This window comes from Rhinolophus hipposideros, assembly GCF_964194185.1.
Source record: "Rhinolophus hipposideros genome assembly, chromosome: 6".
In the NCBI taxonomy this organism is placed as follows: domain Eukaryota; kingdom Metazoa; phylum Chordata; class Mammalia; order Chiroptera; family Rhinolophidae; genus Rhinolophus; species Rhinolophus hipposideros.
In genome coordinates this window covers 63,135,249-63,156,949 of record NC_138052.1, presented here as the reverse complement: position 1 = coordinate 63,156,949, position 21,701 = coordinate 63,135,249, and the positions used below count along the sequence as shown (strand labels likewise).

Sequence of the window (21,701 nt, the reverse complement as noted above, 5' to 3'; positions counted from 1 at the left end):
GCTTTTACCCGATCAATAGGTTTTTAAATAGATCAGGGCTTTGGGACTATTATAATATTTACCAATGTAAATATCCTCTTTAATTCTTATTTATAGCACATACCACATAGTAGGAATTCAATGAATATTTGATAATGAGTGAGTGAAAGCTCTTAAATATGTAGCATAGATAGCCACCATTTTCTTTCAGTTCTTTATCAAAGTATTCTTATGAGTATGATTTCCTTAGAAATTTAGATAGAAACCCCTGTATCCTTTCACTGCCCTGATCAAACCAGTCAGTGGCTCCTTATTGCCCAATGAATCTTTAGTCCATCCTTTTCATCGTAGTAGCCAAGATTCCTGGTAATCTGGCTACATCTAATTTATACAAGTTGATTTTATAATGTTTATCCACCAAGATCTGGCTGCTCTTATTGTCCTCTATATAAGCCATATTCACGTCCACTATTCATCCTACATTATTCTTATTACTGGAGTGGCTTCCTCCTCCCCCTCTGACAATTTATATTCTATCCATTCATGGAGGCTTGGCCCTAGACACCCCTTTCCTAAAGTTGTCTTTAGTAAAATCCATGGAAAAGAATTGTTTCCTAGATAGTAAATTTTGTGATATATTGTTACTGTCTTTAGCATGAAGTACATTATAAACATGTAGCAGGTGCTTAAGAAATGCATGAAAGAAGAGGGGGGAAGGAAAATCTAAACTGAGCACCAAATTAAAGAGTTTAATTGTTTAATAAAATCTCATTATTTTCTTTCATTTTAGTCCAATCTGGTTACAGTGATGGTCATCTCACCTGGGCCAAGTTCTGCAAGGTACAAACAGGGGAAGGAAGGACATCACATATGATTTTTTTCTACCCAACAACCGTAGGTAGTCTTTTAATATCAATGGCAGCATGCATTTAATTTGGAAGAAGAATGTTTTAAGATTTAGAAAATACATTTTAAACTGCCAGTTGGATACTGCCATTGCTTATAATTTTGGCTATTTTTTTAATGTTGGAATTAGGATCTTGTATATATACCTTTTTATGCTTGTCTAAACATTTCCTTCAGATAAAAATCCCCAAAAAATTTCTGAGCAAAGAGTTAAAGGAATATTTAAAGCTTTCAATACGCATTACCAAATTGCCATCTAGAAAATTTGTCTGAATTTACAGTCCTTACCAGATGAGAATGCATGTTTCTCTATGTCCTTGCCAGAATTGGTTTTTATCATTTTTCGTATTGTAGATCTGATGGGTAAAAATGTAATAGTGCTCCTTTTTAAGTCTCCATATCATAATCTGGGAATTTGATGATTATTTTATTAAGGTTATTTTAAAAAGAAATTCTAAAGTATTGTCTCATTTAAAGGAAATATTTCACTGAAAAAAAATGGAACTCAAATTATCATATCAACATTACTAGTGAAACAGTTATTATCCTGATGTTTGTTTATTTCAACAGGAACACTTACCCGGGAAATCATTTACCTTTTGGACATGGCTTGAAGCAATATTAGATCTAATTAAGAAACACATTCTTCCTCTTTGGATTGATGGGTGAGTTACAGGCTATATTTTTCACATGAGTTCATTAGGTTATTTTTATGCTCTTAGTTTTTTCCATTTAATCTTTTCTATTCAAGCATGTGTAGTGTCATAGGGGAAAAAATGTAATAGTTGCAGTTTCTCACATTCTCATATTTATATTTACTTCAATCTGTATAAGACTATTTCAGGCACCATAGGCTTTTGGTTACACTCAAAACAAATTTAGGTCCATTCTTTGTGAATGAACTAAATGCAAATGTAATAAATTACAGTCTTTGATCAGATGAAACTATGCATTGCTCTATCTTTAGGTATGTCATGGGCTTTGTTAGCAAGGAGAAGGAACGACTCTTGCTAAAGGATAAAATGCCTGGAACCTTTTTGTTAAGATTCAGCGAAAGCCACCTTGGAGGAATAACTTTCACTTGGGTGGACCACTCTGAAAATGGTACATGATCACTACTGTTTATTCCTGTGAAATTAGTATTGAGTTTGGTTACTCGTATTTCAGTTTTCAGAAATGTGTGGCATGTTGTTCTATTTTCCACGTGTTCAGTGGGTTTGAGTATTCGTTATTACAGTTGTGCCAGAACACGGTACCATGAATTTCTCACAGCTCATGTGGGTGTCACATGGCAATCTGTCCAGACTGTAGAGAAGGGCTGGCATTGTTTTATAGTCAGTGTCATGAAGATAATGTGGGTAGGAAGAATGACCACAAAGAATGTCTGTGGGACCCAAATATGCCCCTCCTTTCTATTTCTCCAGGAGAAGTGAGATTCCACTCTGTAGAACCCTACAATAAAGGCCGGTTGTCTGCTCTGCCATTTGCTGACATCCTTCGAGACTACAAGGTTATTATGGCTGAAAATATTCCTGAAAACCCTCTGAAGTACTTATACCCTGACATTCCCAAAGACAAAGCCTTCGGTAAACACTACAGCTCTCAGCCATGCGAAGGTTAGGTTCTTTCTGTTTGCTTTTCTTTTTAAGATTTTGGGAAATAACATCATATTGGAGTAAAGTAAATGAAGTTCCTCTTTTTATGTCTACTTGATCACTGTCATGTCCAAGGGGTATGTGGCAGTCAAAACCTTGGAAATGAAGTCGTGTGTCAGCAGTCATGAATGGGGATGGCTGGGGCTGTCCAACTCTAGCAGAGTAGTTAGTAATCAGTAGCTGTAACCAGACTTCACTGTGGCCATGGGGGCTTCTCACAGCCACTTGGAGAGTTCTGGTTTTCTCCTCCTTCTGGGGTTCTGACTATACTTCTGTGACTGGGGGGTGAAAGGGAGGAAAAGAAAGTAATTATTAGAAAGCTAGTAAAAGTTAGGCAAGTCTGTTTTTTGCAAAAGCTTAGGGTTTATAAGCTTTATATTTTTTACCTTACTGTAGTCTCTAACTCAGTATTGTTCATTTGCCAGGGAGGAGACAAGAGGGTCTGTGTAATATCTCCCACCTCCTAGCCTACCCATAACAAGTCTTGACATGCCTACCTTCCCTGGCCAAAATAATACCTGGCCAAAAGAGGCATTTGGTAAATATTTGTTGAAAACGTGAAAGAACATTCATGAGATTAGCTACATAATTGTAATATAAATTCACCATTCTGTTTCTTTAATGAAAGTATATACGATCTATTAAAATATTCATCTATAGCAACTAAATCTCTGAGCACCATCTTTTGGAATATCCTACAGCTGCCATTCAGAGAGGGTCACTTGCTGCCACCCTAGTTCATTCCCTTCTAAAATAAAAAAACAAACAAACAATAACAACAGCAACAGAAAACCCTGTGGCTTTTAAGTGTCTATATCTGATCAAATGCAACAAATTACAGTTAAAAAATTACAGTTGGTCCAAATTACAATTGGACCAAGCACAGGTTCAGTATGTATAGCAGAGAAATTTTGGGAATGTTACTAAGGTGAGGTTTGTATATGTTACTGTGACTATAGAACAGTAGGACTTTTAGTAACACTGATGTTTATGCTTCAAAATTTGTAATTATAAGATTGTGATTGGTGTCAGTTTTAATGAAAAGTCCTGAGTTATTATAAATCCATCAATACATGAATAAATCAGTTCTTATAATCAAACTTAAATATAGCAGAGAAGCCACTAATATTAGCATAGAATATTGTATTCTATGCTAACACTAATTCTAACAGTAATATTAGCATAGAAAATGTAGCATAGAAGCTAGTTGATTCTCAATTTTTCTCACGCATTTAAAGACATTAATATGTAAAGTCAGATTGGGCCTGCCAAGAGATGTTTTTCTGTTTTTAGCATTACTTATATCTGTTTAGACGTTTTTTTCTAATTTTATCAATAGTATTGATAACATTTTCCCCAACTTTGTGCCTTTCTTTTCCAGTCTCGAGACCAACAGAAAGGGGAGACAAAGGTTATGTTCCTTCTGTTTTTATCCCAATCTCAACAATGTAAGTAATTTTAGTCACATGTAAAATATTTATTACTGAATTTATTAAAAAAAAAACACCTTTCCTATAGAAAATTTAAGGGTAGAGCAGAGTAGATATAACTGAGAATAAAGTATTTTAATGCTCAATGTTCCATTTCCTTTAATACATAAAGTGTCTTCAGGACGCACCACATTCTATCATGACTGGAATTATAAAGTTGTCCTTTCACATGCCATACATTTATTCCATGTAGTAGGCTGAACGCTGTGTTACCAAAGAATGAATTGGGCATTCTCAGTGTCACAAATAAAGCCCTAGAAATGAGTTCCTGACACAGTAAGTCGCCATCAGCTATGATTTTTTTTAATTCTTTTCAATATTTACCTTGTTACCTCTTTAAGCCGAAGTGATTCAGCTGAGCCACCGTCTCCATCAGACCTTCTTCCCATGTCTCCAAGTGTATATGCAGTGCTGAGAGAAAACCTGAGTCCCACAACAATTGAAACTGCAGTATGTTCCCTTTCTTTTCCATTGCTGGTCAAGGGCATTTCTAATGAAGTGGAGGTGGTGTGTGAATCAAATGGTCTGAAGTGCTGGGCAGTGAGGAAACCAATTCATTAGCATGACACAAGGGATGTCTGTACAGTCCTGTGTGTTGATGATATTACTCACACTGAAAGCAGACACCTTCACTTATTTGAACTGCTTTAAATTCTTTCCATCACAAGCTACCACAGGGCAAAATATTCCTGTACCCGCACTCAAATACACTTCTCCCATTATTGGCCCTACCACCCCTATCACTCTCTCCACTTTAGCACTCCGCACATATTAGTCAATAGTTATAAGCCTAGTTTAATATTAATTTTAGCAGTTAAGCACCACAAATCCCAATTTTTCTTGATTAACTGTTACTTGTCTAATTTGTCCCAGAAGCTTCTTTACGTAGTCTATGAATAACAATCAACAGCAGTATAATAATAATCTTCTGAGAACTGAGTCATAATTATAAATGCAGTAAGGAGATTTAGGATTCCTCCTATCTGTTCTTGTACCCCAATACTGACAAGCAATTCAAACCCCCAATTTACATGAGCATGAACATACATCAGAATGATAGAATCTTGGAGGGACCCTGAGCCCCAAGAGATTTCTATCTGGCTATAAATCAAGTGATCTTTAGTTCTTTTTAAGATTTCCAGGGATGGAAAATTCATACTCTCCTTGGACAGCTTATTCCAACGTTAGCGGTCCTTAAATCATTTAGTTATGAGAGAACTTTTATTACGCTTTGCACCCATTTCCTCATTATGTTTTTGGTGGGAATAAATAGGCCTCCTTAAAACAGTTATCATCTACATAAAAGGTGCTTTTATTTTAGACTGATCAACCCCAATTATTTGAGAATACTTTGTACTTAATTGGTAGAATGATTATGGAGTACTTAGAAGAGAATGTTTACCTAAGAAATAGTGATTTATTTGCAAAACAACAGTTTCCTCAAAGATCATTTTCATGTTTCAATTTTAGATGAAGTCTCCATATTCTGCTGAATGACAAGATAAACTCTTGATATTCAAAAGAAGGAAGCAAAAAAAAGTTTAAAGACTGATCTTTGCCAACAATCGCATATTATTTCTTCAGCTTTGTATATACCGGTTTCCAGGAAACGATTGAAGTCTGAAGCTCTCCTCTCACTGGCATGACACTCCCAATTGAGAGTGTTGTGATTGAAATGCTAAAAACCAGAGCTTCAGATAAACTTGCAAGATAAGACACTTTAAGAAACCCAATGTTAATATAAAGCCTCATTTGTATGTATTTGTTTCACTTCTGATTTTATTTCTCCTATGTTACTTATGATCTTGGTTCTAGAAGGTTCAAGTGTGAGATTTCAGAACAGGTCAAAAAATAACCAAGTCACACCTACATGACTCAAAATCCAGCAGGAAGGCCTGAGAGAAAAGCCAAATAAACCAATGTCCTGAGTTCTAGCAGGTTAAAAGTCATCACACAGACACAACATGGAGGTAATAATGGGGCATTAATAGCAGCTGTTCACAGGGTGTCCATGGGGTGAATTATGAAGCCTCTTGATTGTCATGTCAACACTGTCCCAACTTCGGGGTTCACAGCTGTTGGTACACTTATTAGGGGAAGGATCCAAAGTCATTCCTGGTGGTATCTGGGGCACTGATATTATGGGCCAGGCCGGATTCTCAGCAGTGTTATTGCCCAGCTGTTGCCCTTAGCAGTAGTGTGGGAATCGTCTGATGCCAGGACTTGGGGAGCTCTTTCTGTCGCCAGGCCCTAGGAAAGCTGCTGAGCCAAGTGAGGAAGTCACAATACTGAGACATTTGCCATGACCCACTGCAGAAAAATCCTGAGGCTGGTATCCAAGGTGAGCCCTGACTGTAATCAGAGATGACAGTCCCCTCTGGAGGACTCCTTCCTAACTTCTTCCACCCATTTCCTGTTTCTCAGACAAGCCAAAGAGGGAGAGGCCGATGTTTGATGGAAAAAGAGTTCAAAAAACCAACAAAACAAAACAAAAACATGGTTTTAAAATAAACTTCCTTAGAGAGATTCCATCCTATCAATCTCCTCCTCTATATCCCAGAATTATTGTTTCTGCCAACTCGTAACAAATAAGCAGTATTTCATGAAACATAATGTAGCTTTTCAAAATATATATTTTCATTTTCCCCCTCATCCATCCCACACAAATCACAGATGTCCATTTTGCTAATCCCTTTTAAAATTCTTTTTCATGTAAAGAATCACTTTGACTAACAATACTGAATACCAGTGCCTTGATCTGGAATAAATGCTGAAGAAAGACAGCTGCCCGTAGATTTCCTCACAGTCTTAAGGTAGCAAGGAAAGCCCCGCAAAGAACCATTAGCGTATAACTCTGCAAGCCCAAGGAATTTTTCTTTACCTCACAGGGTCCAGTAGCTCCATATACTCCCTGTGGTAGAAAGAATAGAAGTCGGGGCCAAACCATCCTAGCGCTGGGCTCTAACAGCCGGTAATTGTAGCCCAGACTTAGTAAACTGCCACCTGTGCACACACTCCAATTCTAACACAGTCTTTTTAATTTTTTCAAACTGACCACGAGCATTGATTGATTTGACTGATTGCATTTTTTAGAGTCTGGATTATTGAAGTACAATTTACAGACAGTAAAATCCACCCTTTTCTGACAAACCCACACAGTTGTGGAATCACCACTGTAAGACACGGGACATTTCAACCCAAATCCTCACAAAGAGGACAGTATAAAAACATGATGAAGGACGTTCTCTGCAACATCAGTAAATACAGTAAATACAACAAACAGTTCCATGTGGTTTCCTATGTAGACAGAGGGCTCTATTTAAAGTAAGTCGGATCATTTCACTCCCTGCTTAACGTCTTCAAATGGCTCGCAATGCTCTGGGTTAGCAGTTCTTACTGGAGAGGACGGACAGAATGCTGGAGGTTTGTGAATTTGGATGGCAATAATTAGAATTTTATTTCCATAAACTTCTAGCTGAAACGGAATTTCTTTCAATTAGGTATAAGAGCAACAAGCCATGACCTACACCACATTTTTGTTTCATCACACTTGTTATAGTTACCTTAAAATACCGCTTCTGCTAAGCAGTTTGCATCAGACCCATTACTAAATCTTATGTGATGCCGTTAATAAAGAAGCACTTATATTCCTGTATCACAAAGTTGGTTTTAATATTTTAATATCTGCATTTCAGTGTATTTAGTTTCCTTTTTAATCTTAGGTATTTTACTTTATTAAACTAAAAACATTATTCTTTGAAGGAGTTCATAGGTTTCATCCAACTGCCAAAAGGGTCCATGGCACAAAAAATAGCTAAGAATCCTAGTTCTGGATGAAGACCATAATTCTTAACACATCTTTCCAAAGTCTGTTCTTACTCTCCAACTCGTCTTGCTTTCTCTCTTATCACTTCTCCCTGACAGTGGCTTCTCATCCTCCAAAACACACATAAGACTGACTAAACTACTTTCAGTTTCTTTGATGGTCTATGCTCACCCTCACTTCCCTCCACTGTATCCTCTCATTTGTCCAACACCTCCGGGATCTGTCCCCTGGATAATATTCATACATCCTTCAGGCTTTGGAAAGCCTGCCTTTCTCACACAGACACACACACACACACACACACACACACACACACACAGCTCCACATCATGCCCGCTCCATATCCTCTAGATTCCTTACCATACTTCCTATCACTTTCGTTGTAAACACATATCATCTGTCTTCTTCATTAGACGCTAAATAAGCTCTATGCACAGAGACCAAGGCAGCTTTGTTTACAGTTATATCCCTAGAATCTAGCAAAATCTACCCTTTAATAAATATTCATTAATGATGTGGTGTTTAAACACAAAGAGGTCAGCAATTAGCTCCTTTCTTTCCTTTGCTCCTTGGTCTGCCTGCAAGACTAAGCTAAAATTCCCTTTATAATACTTCCAAACTCAAAAATCACGGAACATTTCCTAATATTGGTCTTCAAACTGATTAACCCAAACACGCTTGCTGTTGTTTGAACAACATAGGACTGCTCCTCTATTTTACCTCATTCTTACTTTCCAAACTCTATACAAGAGCTCTGGAATTATTAGCTGTTTATTAGCTTACTCTAACTTTAATTTAGGTATCTCGCATGTGCCAAACATCCTAGACATCAACCCATCCAAGTGTTCCTGAAATTTCCCCTTAACTCCCCTTCATTAAACTCATGATCTTTACTACTCCTGCCCCTGATAAAAATCCTACATCATATGCTAGGCTTGACAGTCATCTACTTAGATGTCTCACTGGCTGCCTCAGATGGGAAGAATCCTAGAGGCCATCTAGACAAGGTGACGATGGGGGAGAGGTTAGAGGTGGTAGAAGAATGGTGTTCTCATTAAAATCCATTAGGGGAGATTTTCAGAATAAACATGCCCTTTATTCTCCCTCTCAATGTAGCCCAATCGGCCTAGTGCCAGTGCTGAGGTCTGAAGGGTTGAATTAACCTGTGATTACTGATCACAGTGTTGGTCAATGATGTTATTCACTCATCCAAAAATATTATTGAGGACTTCTCTGCATCAGGCATTGCTTTTCTCAGCTAGTGTTTCCCATCTGAACCACAAAACACAGAAAGTGATTTTCTTGACTGTTTTCTCAGTTTCTCAAAGAAGGTAATTTATACACTGATACCTCGGGGCATCATTAGGCTTGATTCTCTCATGGAACCAGGACGAGACAGGCTATAACAGCACCAAGTCCCTACTGCTTGAGGAGAGAGAAAAACAGACAAGCAAAAAATAAAGGACAGATTTAATAAGGGCTATGTAGAATATAAATGTGACATAGAGTAACTGGAAGAAGTGGTCAGTGAAGGTCTGCCTGGGATGATATATGAGCTGAGGACCTAAAGAGTAAGAAGCCAGTCCATGAACAAGCCAGGAAAACAGCATCCCAAAAGAACTATGTGTATATATAATATATATAAAGTAATATATGTATATATATACATAATTACATATACACACATATATACATATATAGGAGAAAGGAAAGCCACCTTTGCTGATCTAGCAAAAGGACAGATGAAGAAACAGCCAGCCCCACATATTACATGTCTGTTTTAAGGTCAAGCATCCAAGTTGGGTGAGGGTCAGAGCTTGAAAGACCAGTAAGATCTGAGTTAGCCAACGTGCAGATTGTGCAGAGACAGAAGTGAGGGAGGGAAAAGTTATGATTCTAGGCCGAGGGAAGAAAGAAAAGGTGGGAGTGGGATGGGTGAAATTTCCAGCACCTTAAGCAATTAGAAAATGTTCCTCTCGCAATCTCTAAAATTAATAGGCATCCCCTCCTCCGCCTTTATCTTGTGCAGGGACCACTTCTCTCAGACTCGATCTGGCAGGGAGGGCGAGGGTTTGGGGGGCGGAGGGCGGGGACCGCGGGCAGTGGGAAAGCCCCGAGCCCGCGCCTGCGTCCTGCTCCTCAGATCTCTGACTTTCGCTTTTCGATTTCCTCTCAGTCGCGCTCCTTCTCGCTCCTGGGCTATTTCCCCGAAAGCACGTGGGGCGGCTCTTCTGAGCAGCTGCGTCCCTCCCGCCGCGCGCCCTGGCAGGCTGTTTTGGAAACTTTCCCAAGAGCCCGACTACCCGCACAAGTCGAAGTGTATCCGGTTCTGGGCTGCTGTGAGCTACCCTCACGAAAGCACAGGACTTCAAAAAGTTTTCGTGAGGATGTTTGGACAAGTGTAATAGTGCTCATTATAGACATTTTGGGGGGAAAAAGAGAAAATTATAAAGATGTAATCCACCACCCAGAAACATTTAAAATATTTTCCCTCTCTCTCTTTCTCGCTGTCTCAATGTGTTTCCGTGTATTTCCATTTCTACATATTCTTAGAGTACTAGGATAATGCTCTGTCCTATCCTGCATTTTAGTTTAATTTTATACATGAGTATTTTCCAATGTAACTAAATAGTCTTTGAAAGCATAACTTTAATATTCTATCACATGACTATAAAAATATCCAAAGAACTGCAGGGAATTTTACAAATCCTTCATTTCAATTCCATTATATTAGAGGTTAACAAATATGGTTTACTTACACTGATTAAGTGTAATTTGTACTGTTAGATATTTAGGTTACCAACATTAGAAAAAAAAAACTATGTTTAAAATGCAATGTGGTTGCTGAAAGGATAGAGAATGTCTTTAAACATATTACTCTAGGTTTTTTCATCAGACTTGTAGCTGCCGTTTTGAAACAGACCAAGGCCATACAGACAGAACACAGAGCCAGTAAGTCTTTCATGGGTGTGTGAGAAGGACACACCGGCTAGTGTACTACTGGGGGATGAGAGACCCCACAGAAAATATTCGTGGTTGGGGAAGCGCAGTGGGCCTGCACCACTTGAGAAGGTTTGTTTAGAATTCAGTAGTAAGATGTTTTGCTTCTCCCCATAAGCTCTGTATCAGTAATCTATTGCTACATAACAAACCAAACTACCCCCAAAACTCGGTGGGGTAAAACAACCACCATTTATCATAGCTTGTGCGTCTAGGGTAGGCTGGACAGTTCTGCTCATCCCGGTCAGGCCACCTGATCTTGCCGAGGCACTCTCACGTGTCTGAGGCCTCAGCCCTGACAGTGGCAGGACTCAGCTGTGGCCTGTGCCCTCTCACCCTGCAGCAGGCAAGACCAATTTGCATGGAGGCAGAACAGGGTTCTGGGAGTGGTGTGTGTAAGGCCTCTTGAGGCCTAGGCTCAGAATGACACAATGTCACTTTTGCTGCATAATATTGTTCAAAGCAATTGACAAGATAGCACAGTGGAGAGACAGTCCCCATTTCTTGCTGGAAGGAGCCGCAGAGTCACATTGCAAAGGAGTGTGGATACAGGAAAAGGAACAATGGAGCCATTATTGAAAACAATCTACTAGGAGATCCTTCCTAATATTTTATGATGAGAATGTGTAACAGCTAATATATATCTTTTTACTTTGGCTTGTAGGCTGCGTTGTATTCTTTATGTTTCTAGTTATTGTAAATATAATCAAATAAATGCAAGTGGGTGGTTGGCAATAAAAGAGGGGATGACTGGATAATAGAAATGACACTGTGTCCTTTTTTCCAAGCAAAAATAAATTTGTTCCAAATGGGAGGACAGGCATGGTTTTAAGAGCCTTTCCACTATAATGTTGTGTGAATTTATGAGTTATTCCAAGGCCTTTAATTACTCGTCATAAAATGTGGTTTCTAGACTCCTCACCATCCTTGATTCTCCTTTGTATATACACCAGTTGAAAGATGGCAAATAGTAAGCTTCATTTTACCTGCCTTTTCTGATTGATTGCTAGTGACCAACTAGATAACAGTGTTGAGTACTATTCAGAAGCTGGGCACTGGCAGCAAAGAGTACTCTGTTGTTGTTGCTTTTTAAAAAAACCAAATACAGATCTTAGCATTTACTGTTTTAAGTTTTATCTAGATGGTTTCAGCCTAGCAGCATTCTATCCTGTTCAGATGATTCCAAATTTTGATTCTGTCATTTATGAACTAGTCAGCTATTTCAATGGCAAAACAAACAAATAAAAAATACCTCTGTGACTTACAACAATGACAACAAACACATCCCACTGTCTCCCTTACGGGATATGGATGGGCTGTAGCAGTTCTGCTCCAGGTGACTCCACACATCTCTCCTTCCAGGACTCTGGCTGGAGGAGCAGCAGATGCTTGAGCCTGCCGTCTCCTAGTGCAGGGAAGAAGCACACAAAAACACGTCTGTCACACAGAACATGCAAACTCTTAGGTCGGTGGAGTTACATTTGCTCAGATTCCATTATTAGAACAAGTCACACAGCAAGGCCAGAGTCAATGCACAAGAAGGTGCATTCCTCTCTTAGTGAAGTCTCGTGTCTATTGTAGCATTCCAGTTCTAAAGTGATCAAGGCCTGTAACAGGGTATTGTCAATGACTGTAAAACTAAGGAGAATAAAGGCATAGGGAAGGAAGCATCCATAGAACTCCATGACAAAGAACGGGAAGGAAAAGAAAAATATTGACAAATAATATAGTCTACCAGACATGGGATTAGCTATTTTTTTCTTAGATGTGTGCTTTTTGCAAAGTTAATGTTGTTGGTATAGAGATAACAGCTTCCCAAGCTGACTGTTCTAAAGAGGCCATCTCACGTTTGGGTCTGTCATTTTTGTATCCCCAGTCTTTTGTTTGATTTGTTTTTTGATTTGGTTGCTTTTTAAGCAGTCAATATATTAAACAGTCACACTTATAAAATACATATAGTTTGACCCCCCAGGAACTTAGAACCTTGGATGGATAAGACTTGGACACTTCAAAAACCATAATATAAGAGAGTGTGTGATGATTGTCAACATAAATAGAGACACTTATATATCATATTATATCAGAGACCAGATTGCTCACCACAGGTTCACGTGATTCCAGAAGGAGAATATGGAATTTAGGTTTGGTTTTAAAAAGTTGAGTAAGGATTTAATAAATGAAGGGAGTAAAGGGCAGGACTAGTCATTCAGTATGTGCCATACTTACCAGTAGTATGTGCAAAGGAGCAGAACCGGGAAAATTAAAAGCATGAGGGAAGAGCAGGGGACAGAGTTTAGTTGGGTAATGGGACAATGGGAGACAAGGCTGGAAAGAAAGGTAGAGACATTCTGTGGAGGATCCAGACCAGTTTATATTTATTATAAATGCCATGAAAGTTGGCAAGGCTCTTCAGCAGGGAATGACTATATAAATACGGTGTTTTCGAGAATTTAATTTGGAAAAAATAATGGAGCAGGAAAGGCAAGAAGGCTGGTGTCTATTGCAGCATTCCAGTTCTGAAGTGATGAAGGCCTACGACAGGGTATTGTCAATGACTGTAAAACTAAAGAGAATAAAGGCATAGGGAAGGAAGATCCTAGAACCTGATAAAAACCAGAATGTGGAGAGCCAAAGAGAAACATCCTGTTTACATAGGCTAAGATTATTTAATCCCCCCATCAATATTAAAGCTAATCTATGTACAGATTTTACAGTACCAGAAAAAAGGGTATTTTAAACATCTACCCTTCCTGGAGTTAGCTTTTCTCAAACATTGTCTGGGCCCTTAGTGCAGATGAGTAGGAGGGGACGGGCTCTTTTTGGTGGCTTAGCATCTCTTTTCACAGAAGGCTGCTACTTTGGTACCAAGGGTCATTGCTATCACCAGTTTAGTACTAGTTTTGTGAGGTTGAACGTGTGAGAAGGAGTATATAGATGTGGAAGAGAAACAACTATAGGAGACATATATATAAGCACATCTCTGGGAAATTATTTAGATCCTTTTTCTACCCAAAGTTGCCTTATTATTCAAGGTTTGAGTCAAGTTCCATCTACTTGAAGGAAACAATTGATTTTATGGTCATATATTCCAAGAAGATCTAATCTAGGCTGGCCTCAGGGATGCCTACCTGGGAAGTGACATTTAAGCTGAGATTTTAGCTGAGACATAACAGACAAGTTAGCCATCAAAAAAGTTGGGGGAGGAGGGTTAAAGGGTTTTCTAAATGGAGAACTGCCAGTGAGAAGGCCCTGAGTTTGTGGAAATAATTCAGCTTATTTGAAGAACAGAAATGCTGAAGTAAGGAAAGAGTGGCACAAGATGGGGTTAGAGAAAATGATAAGGGAGCTAGTGCTTTTCTTTGTAGGGTATGTTAAGAAATTTGAATTTTATAAGAAAAGCCATTAGAGGATTTTCAGGTTGACAAACACATAATTTGCTTTTCAATTAAAAATAAAATCACTCAAACTGCTGCAGGGATAATGAATTAAAAGAAAGTTAAGAACTGAAGTGTGGCGGCCATTTGGGAATCTACAGCAGTAATCTAAAGGAGAGAAAAGGGGAGATGGCATAAGATGTGGTGAGAAGTGATGAGACTTGAGAAATATTTAGAAGGAAGAATCAAACAAGGCTTGAGGAAGAGGTGTGCAGGGTGAGGAAGAAGGCAATGTCAAAAATAACTCCTAGCTATCCCGCGAGTGCCATTTCTAGAAAGAGGGCAGGTTTGAGGAGAAAGATGATGAGTTGGTTCTGAACATCACTAGTTGGCAGAACTTACAGGATGTCCAAGCAGGGAGTCACGTGGGGGCTGTACACAGGCGTGGAACTCGGAAGGAGGTGTGAACAGGATACACATACAGCAGCCCAACACCTCTTGAAGAAAATTGGGACGCTGTGGGTGAGGTCATCACGGGGCAGCGTAAGGAGAAATGTAGGTAAAGCAGACCAAGAACTGGACCCTGACAACAATTAACATGGACCGGCTTGGTACTATAGGTGGAGCAGAGATGGAGAAAGAATGCTACAGAGATAGGAAGAAGCAAAGGAGAGGTGTGTGTCCTCATCTTGGCCAAGAAAGTGGTGTTAAAAAAAATGGAGACATTAACTGTGCAGAAGGTTTCTGAGCGTTCAAGTAGGTGAGAGCAGAAAAGTGACCCCTGGATTTAGCTACATGGAGGTCAGCTGCTAAGTTGAGCTTCTAGAATGACAATGCCCCAACCTGTGTCCTCTGCCTCCGGTTCTCAGATATGGGGCTAATGCAGGCATCGCCAAATTTGGGCCTTTACAAACACAGAACTTCCTTTTAATTGCGCTGTAGAATGTGTAACCATAACCTCCAGTCGGCCAAGTTGCAACACAGAGCTTAGCTTCGCGTCACTCACCGAGGGGCCAAGGAAGCATCCAGAGAGTTGGCAAAGCAGCAACCCCGGGGGGGAGGTGGCGCGACCGCGGAACAGCCGGATCCCATTGGCCGAGTGCGGGAGCCCCAGTGATTGGTGGAGGCGGAGGAGGCGGGGCGACCGGCGCCTCCTTTTCTCTAGGTTGGTGCTTTCGTTTTCCTGCGCAGAATTTGCAGAGAGGCCTGGCTGCACTTGGGAGGACGGGGGTGAGACCCGACAGAGCGGAGGCGACTGGGTGCGCGCGCGAGAGGCGACCCCGCAGCGCCTTCGCCCTTCCCTGCTCCATCCGTCGCGCAGAGTGAGCGGGCGTGAGGTTCCAGGTGCCAGGGTGGGAATGCGCTGGGAGCAGCGCCGTCCGGGCGGGGCAGCGGGACACGGGGCGACGGTCGGCTTGGCGGTGCTGCCGGGTCCTCCATCCCGGAAGGAACGCGCGTTCCTACCATCCCAGGTGCTCTTCTCGATGACGGCACGGTTGCCCCTGCCAGTCGAGCTCTGGCAGTAAAGATGTGTTGTGAAATACAATTATGATCCCATTTACCCTCACTGATCTCTCCTTTCCGCCCCTTTCCATCACAGTCACGTTATCTTCTTTTCACAGAAAGTTTTGATTTGCCGTGTGTCACCCCTGGAGAGCTAAGTTAGAAAGAAAGTCGTATCCTGTGCATGCAAACTGAGTAATCTTGACACCTGAAGTGCTGTGTGTAGCTGTTGCTTGGGTTGAATTCCCACCCTGCCCCTCGCTGGGGCATAAGGTGACAGGTCAGTATATGATCCTGGAATGAATGCGTACATGACTTTGGAGCTTAATTATGTATCTAGGTTTAAGGACGAAGGAGCTTAATGTCTTTTTAGAATATAAAAGTGATGTTTCGTTCCTGCAAACCCCCAAATAATACAATTAATCTTAATAAAAAAAATTCTGACTAGTACGAAGAGTTTGGGGGTAGATACATAAGTTTGTGGTTGATTGTGCTTTGGATGTTGTTTGTATAGGTTGGAGAGGTGGTTTTTATGGGACATAAATAAGACTTGAGCCTCTAGCACAATACACTATGCACCATTGCTTAATGAGGAAGCTTGTTGGACCGTAATATGGTCTGCCCTTTACTTTCTATTGCAATCTGAAATATATTAGATTTTAATTCAACAAACTATTGTTGATTTATTGATTACATTATATGTGCAGAACACTGTCCAGGGTCCAGAGGGGAGATATATATATATATATATATATATATATATATATATATATATATATTTTTTTTTTTTTTTTTTTTTTTTTTTTTAAAGCATAGTCCTTGCAACTCTGGATGTTACTTCATGCAGGAGAGACATCATTGAGCTTTATAAAAAAAAAAAAGACAGGGACTGATGCTCTAATAGACACAGAATGCAATGAGACACAAGTCAAAGAAAGCTTAATTGTCTCTGGGTAAGGCTCTGACAGCTTTATGGAAGAAGGGGCATTTGTACCTACCTTTGAATACTGGTAGGATTTAGAAAGGCAGAAATCTGTAGGGACCCTCTTTTCAAGGGTGAGTGACAGCTGGAGCAAAGCAGAAGTGTTGGGCGTAGCCAAAGACCCATAGATAATTTGGTGATCAGTTGCTTTGTGAATAGATAAAAATAAGTTTGGAGTGGAAATCGGCCTGGGAATGGGCAAACCTTAGCAATTTTGAGCAAGAGAGTGATGTGGTCCAACCTGTGTGCAGCCGACGGCTGGGTTGGGAGATGGAGTTGGAGGCAGGGAGGTAGGAGATCTTGGGACTGGAGAGGAAGGAGTCAGCCTGAAAGTTGGGATTTGAGACTGATGATTGGAGGACAGTTATGCCAATTCTTGTGTCAGTAACACGTTTTGTGAGAAGATGAGATGGATTCTGGTTTTGTTAACATGGATTTATTGATTGCATGCTCTGTGCCAAGTGCTGTGTCTGTGCTAGTTCATCCACTCTTAACAACCATCCTGTTAGGGAAGTGAATTGCATGAGGTCAGTTGCCTAATAAGAGCTATTGCAGCCTTTGCTGGCAGACATTCCTGCCAGCATGTTTGCTTTAGGCATATCCTTATGACATACCTAAGAGGGAAGGAGAGAGCCGCAGATTTGGAGTCTTCTGCTCAGGTAAAACAGATTTCAAGTGAAAGTAAAATTGCTACAGAAAGTGTACCAAAAGGGTAGGCTTGCGTCTATTTCTGCTGGTATTTGTGATGGTAACTAGTTTTTCAGTCCCACCATATCATTACTTCCCTTTGGAAGGAAATTTGTGGAATAATCATGACTTCATGCCTGCACACATGTATTCACCAGCAGGCATGCATACATTTTTCCATGCCCTGCTTGAAAATCCTGACCCCTTCCTCAGAGGCTTGGTAGGACAAGATTCACTTACATCCACTCTGAATATTGTCGGATGTGCCTGATGTAAATCCTAAATTACACTGTGATGATGGGAGGCCTTTCATTTTCCTAATGAATGTTAAAACTTTCTTAAATCAAGTTTTTGTTTTAATTTTTAATCTTTAGAATTGCTATGTAAAAAATGACTTATGATTATCCAAAGAGATGGTATTAGTTTATCCTTTCATATTACATTTAACAATGTTTCTTCAATCTTTAAAAGTTATTACTAAGATTTAAGACTTTTTCTGCCAGATTTATTGTTTGCAGTTGGCAAAGAAGAAAATATATGTCTTTTAGAAATAAGAACAACGCTGGAGGTATCATGCTAGCTGATATCAAATTACGCTGTAGGCCATAGTAATCAAAACAGCATGGTATTGGCATAAAAACAGACACATAGATTAACGGAACAGGATAGAGAGCCCAGAAATAAATCCATGCCTATATAGTCATTTAAATGATGACAAAGGAAGCAAGAATTTACATTGGGATAAAGACAGTCTATTTAATAAGTGGTGCTGGGAAAACTGGATAGATACATGCAAAAAAATGAAACTGGGCCACTTTCTTATGCCATACACAAGAATAAACTCAAAACGGTTTAAAGATTTAAATGTAAGACCTGAAACCATAAAACTCCTAAAACATAGGCAGTAAATTCTCAGACATTACCCTTAGTAATATTTTTACATATATATCCCTTCGGGCAAGGGAAACAAAAGAAAAAATGAACATGGGACTACATGGGACTACCACTTTGAGCACCTCTTGTAATTGCAGAAGTCAAAAGTGACTTGTATTTATCTTTTGTTATTTGTATACATTAATACAGTTTTTTCCTTTCTTAAAATATGTGTACATTTTTTGGCATCCTCCGTGTGTGTGTGTGTGTGTGTGTGTGTGTGTGTGTGTGTGTGTGTGTGTGTTTGTATGTATTCTTTAAAGGGTATGTAACAAAAATACTTCATTTTACCCTATAAATCATAAAGTATAAAGTACCAGTTTAAAATTCTTTGAGTTCAATTACAAATGGACTGTAATTTGTAAGAGAACAATTTTGGGAGTGTTCTTATGATTTGTCCTAAAGTAAATCTAATTATATAATGTTTTCCATTTATTTGATAAAAGTACAGATTTATTTAAATGGCATACTTATTAAATACCTACTAAATGTCCAGCACTGTTCTAGAGATACAGCAGTGAATAAAACCCCCCAAAATCCTTTCCTTCATGCGGGGAAAACAATATTCAAAATAAAAAAGAAAATGTGTGGTGGTAGTTTAGATGTTGATAAGTACTATGGAGATAAATGCATCAGGAAGAGGGATAGTGTTTTCCAGGATGAGAAATTGGTGTCGGTTTAAATAAGGTGGCCAGAAAGGCTTTCCCGATATGTTGACATTAAAGCAAAGACCTGAAAATGTGTCTCCTGGAAAACAAGGTAACTGACCCCAAAACTCAATTAAAAAAAACAAGCTTTAGAATATAGACACTATTTAAATAATGTGTTTCAGAGACAAGTTACGTTTTGGATTAAGCAAGATATTTAAAAGAAACATAATGCTAAATATACTTTCTTTAGAGCTGTAGACTTCCATTCATGGTCTATGTTCTGTTTTCCTCTAGGATGTCCCAGTGGTATGAGCTTCAGCAGCTTGACTCCAAATTTCTGGAGCAGGTTCACCAGCTCTATGATGACAGTTTTCCCATGGAAATCAGACAGTACCTGGCACAGTGGCTAGAAAAGCAAGACTGGTAAGAACTCACTTGATAGAGGACGAAGTTTTTCTATGCTTTTAAAATAACTTGTTGATTTAGAGCCACATTGACTGAAAGATGACTTTCATTCGTGGCCATTGGTTGGGATTATCTGTTGCAGAAAATGTGTTGATTTGAAAAATGCATGTGTCTCTACAACGCTATATACATTAGTCATTAAGTACTTTTATGTAGTTTTGTCAATTTAATTATGATACATGTTCCTAAATGTCTTGTGTACATTAGATAATACTGATACCGATCCAGTTATAGAAAGAAGTTAAAAGAAATAATTAAAGCTAAGTTATGGTAAAATGTTGATTAGAAATATGAAGAGACAAAAACTCAGACACAGACAATAGTTTAGTGGGTAAGTGGGTGGTGGTGGGAGATGAGGGTAAAAGGGATCAAATACATGGTGATGGAAGGAGAACTGACTCTGGGTGGTGAACACACAATGTGGTATGTAGATGATGTATTACAGAATTGCACACCTGAAATCTATGTAACTTTACTAACAATTGTCACCCCAAAGAACTTTAATTTAAAAAAGAAATATGAAGAAGGTAATAAAATTAAGAGAATATATTTTTTTAATTTATTGGGGTGACAATTATTAGTGAAATTACATAGATTTCAGGTGTACAATTCTGTATTACATCATCTGTAAATCCCATTGTGTGTTCACCACCCAGAATCAATTCTCCTTCCATCACCATATATTTGATTCCCCTTACCCTCATTTCCCTCCCCCAACCCCTTTACCCTCTGGTAACCACTAAACTATTGTCTGTGTCTATGAGTTTTTGTTTCTCATTTGTTTGTCTTGTTCTTTTGTTGTTTTTAGTTTATATACCACATATCAGTGAAATCATAGGGTTCTCTGCTTTTCCTGTCTGACTTATTTCACTTAGCATTATACTCTCAAAATCCATCCATGTTGTCACAAATGTTCCTATATCATCTTTTCTTACCTCCAAATAGTATTCCATTGCGTATATATACCACAACTTCTTTATCCATTCATCTATCGAAGGACATTTTGGTTGTTTCCATGTCTTGGCCACCGTAAACAAAGCTGCAATGAACATTGGAGCACACGTGTCTTTACGTATAAATGTTTTCAAATTTTGGGGGTAGATACCCAGGAGAGGGATTGCTGGGTCATATGGTAATTCTATTTGTAATTTTTTGAAGAACCTCCACACTGCCTTCCATAGCGGCTGCACCAGTCTGCATTCCCACCAACAGTGTATGAGGGTTCCTTTTTCTCCACAGCCTCTCCAACACTTGTTACTATTTGTCTTGTTGATGATAGCCATTCTGACTGGGGAAAGGGGTATCTCATTGTGGTTTCATTTGCATTTCTCTGATGATTAGTGATGTTGAGCATTTTTTCATATGCCTATTTGCCATTTGTATGTCCTCTTTGGAGAAATGTCTCTTCAGGTCCTCTGTCCATTTTTCAATTGGGTTGTTTGTTTTTTTGTTGTTCAGTTTCATGAGTTCCTTGTATATTTTGGATATTAGCCCTTTATCGGAGGCACTGTTTACAAAAATCTTCTCCCATTCAGTTGGTTGCCTCTTTATTTTGTCGATGGTTTCTTTTGCTGTGCAGAAGCTTTTAAGTTTCATATAGTCCCATTTGTTTATTTTAGCTTTTACTTCCATTGCCTTTGGAGTCAAATTCATAAAATGCTCTTTGAACCCATGGTCCATAAGTTTAGTACCTATGTTTTCTTCTATGCAGTTTATTGTGTCAGGTCTTATGCTTAAGTCTGATCCATTTTGAATTAATTTTGGTACATGGTGACAGACAGCAATTCAGTTTCATTCTTTTGCATGTGCTTATCCAATTCTCCCAGCACCATTTATTGAAGAGGCTGTCTTTCCTCCATTGTATGTTTTTAGCTTCTTTGTCAAAAATTATCTGTCCATATTTATGTGGTTTTATTTCTGGGTTCTCAATTCTATTCCATTGGCCTATGTGTCTTTTTTTCTGCCAATACCATGCTGTTTTGATTATTGTAGCCCTGTAGTACAAGCTAAAGTCAGGGAGTGCGATACCTCCAGTATTGTTCTTTTTCTTAAGATTGCTTTGGCTATTCGGGCTTTTGTGGTTCCAAACAAATCTGATGAGTTTTGTTCTATTTCTTTGAAAAATGCCATTGGGAATTTGATGGGGATTGCATTAAATCTGTATATTGCTTTGGGTAATATGGCCATTTTAACTATGTTGATTCTTTCAATCCATGAGCACGGAATGTCTTTCCATTTCTTTGTGTCTTCT

General features: G+C 39.1%; 2 protein-coding genes across 11 annotated transcripts in view; both read left to right on the top strand.

Moving 5' to 3' along the window:
- STAT4 (signal transducer and activator of transcription 4) overlaps nt 1–5,527 on the top strand; it is a gene marked incomplete at its 3' end in the record, with an annotated part of 89,935 nt that extends 84,408 nt beyond the window's left edge. The window contains exons 18-24 of the mRNA XM_081051976.1: nt 770–819; nt 1,456–1,550; nt 1,853–1,989; nt 2,310–2,501; nt 3,922–3,988; nt 4,372–4,480; nt 5,501–5,527. Coding sequence (XP_080908102.1) covers nt 770–819; nt 1,456–1,550; nt 1,853–1,989; nt 2,310–2,501; nt 3,922–3,988; nt 4,372–4,480; nt 5,501–5,527 — 677 coding nt within the window. The remainder of the gene's footprint in view (nt 1–769; nt 820–1,455; nt 1,551–1,852; nt 1,990–2,309; nt 2,502–3,921; nt 3,989–4,371; nt 4,481–5,500) is intronic.
- Nucleotides 5,528–15,349: 9,822 nt separating this feature from the next.
- STAT1 (signal transducer and activator of transcription 1) overlaps nt 15,350–21,701 on the top strand; it is a 39,659-nt gene continuing 33,307 nt past the window's right edge. For 2 of the 10 annotated variants that reach the window (XM_081051970.1, XM_081051967.1), the window contains exons 1-3: nt 15,414–15,460; nt 15,853–16,013; nt 19,280–19,408. In XM_081051970.1, the coding sequence (XP_080908096.1) occupies nt 19,281–19,408 (128 nt within the window). In that variant the 5' untranslated portion in view covers nt 15,414–15,460; nt 15,853–16,013; nt 19,280. Of the gene's footprint in view, nt 15,703–15,852; nt 16,014–19,279; nt 19,409–21,701 lie in introns of all 10 variants that reach the window. The other 8 variants (XM_081051972.1, XM_081051974.1, XM_081051971.1 and 5 more) reach the window with 8 other exon arrangements.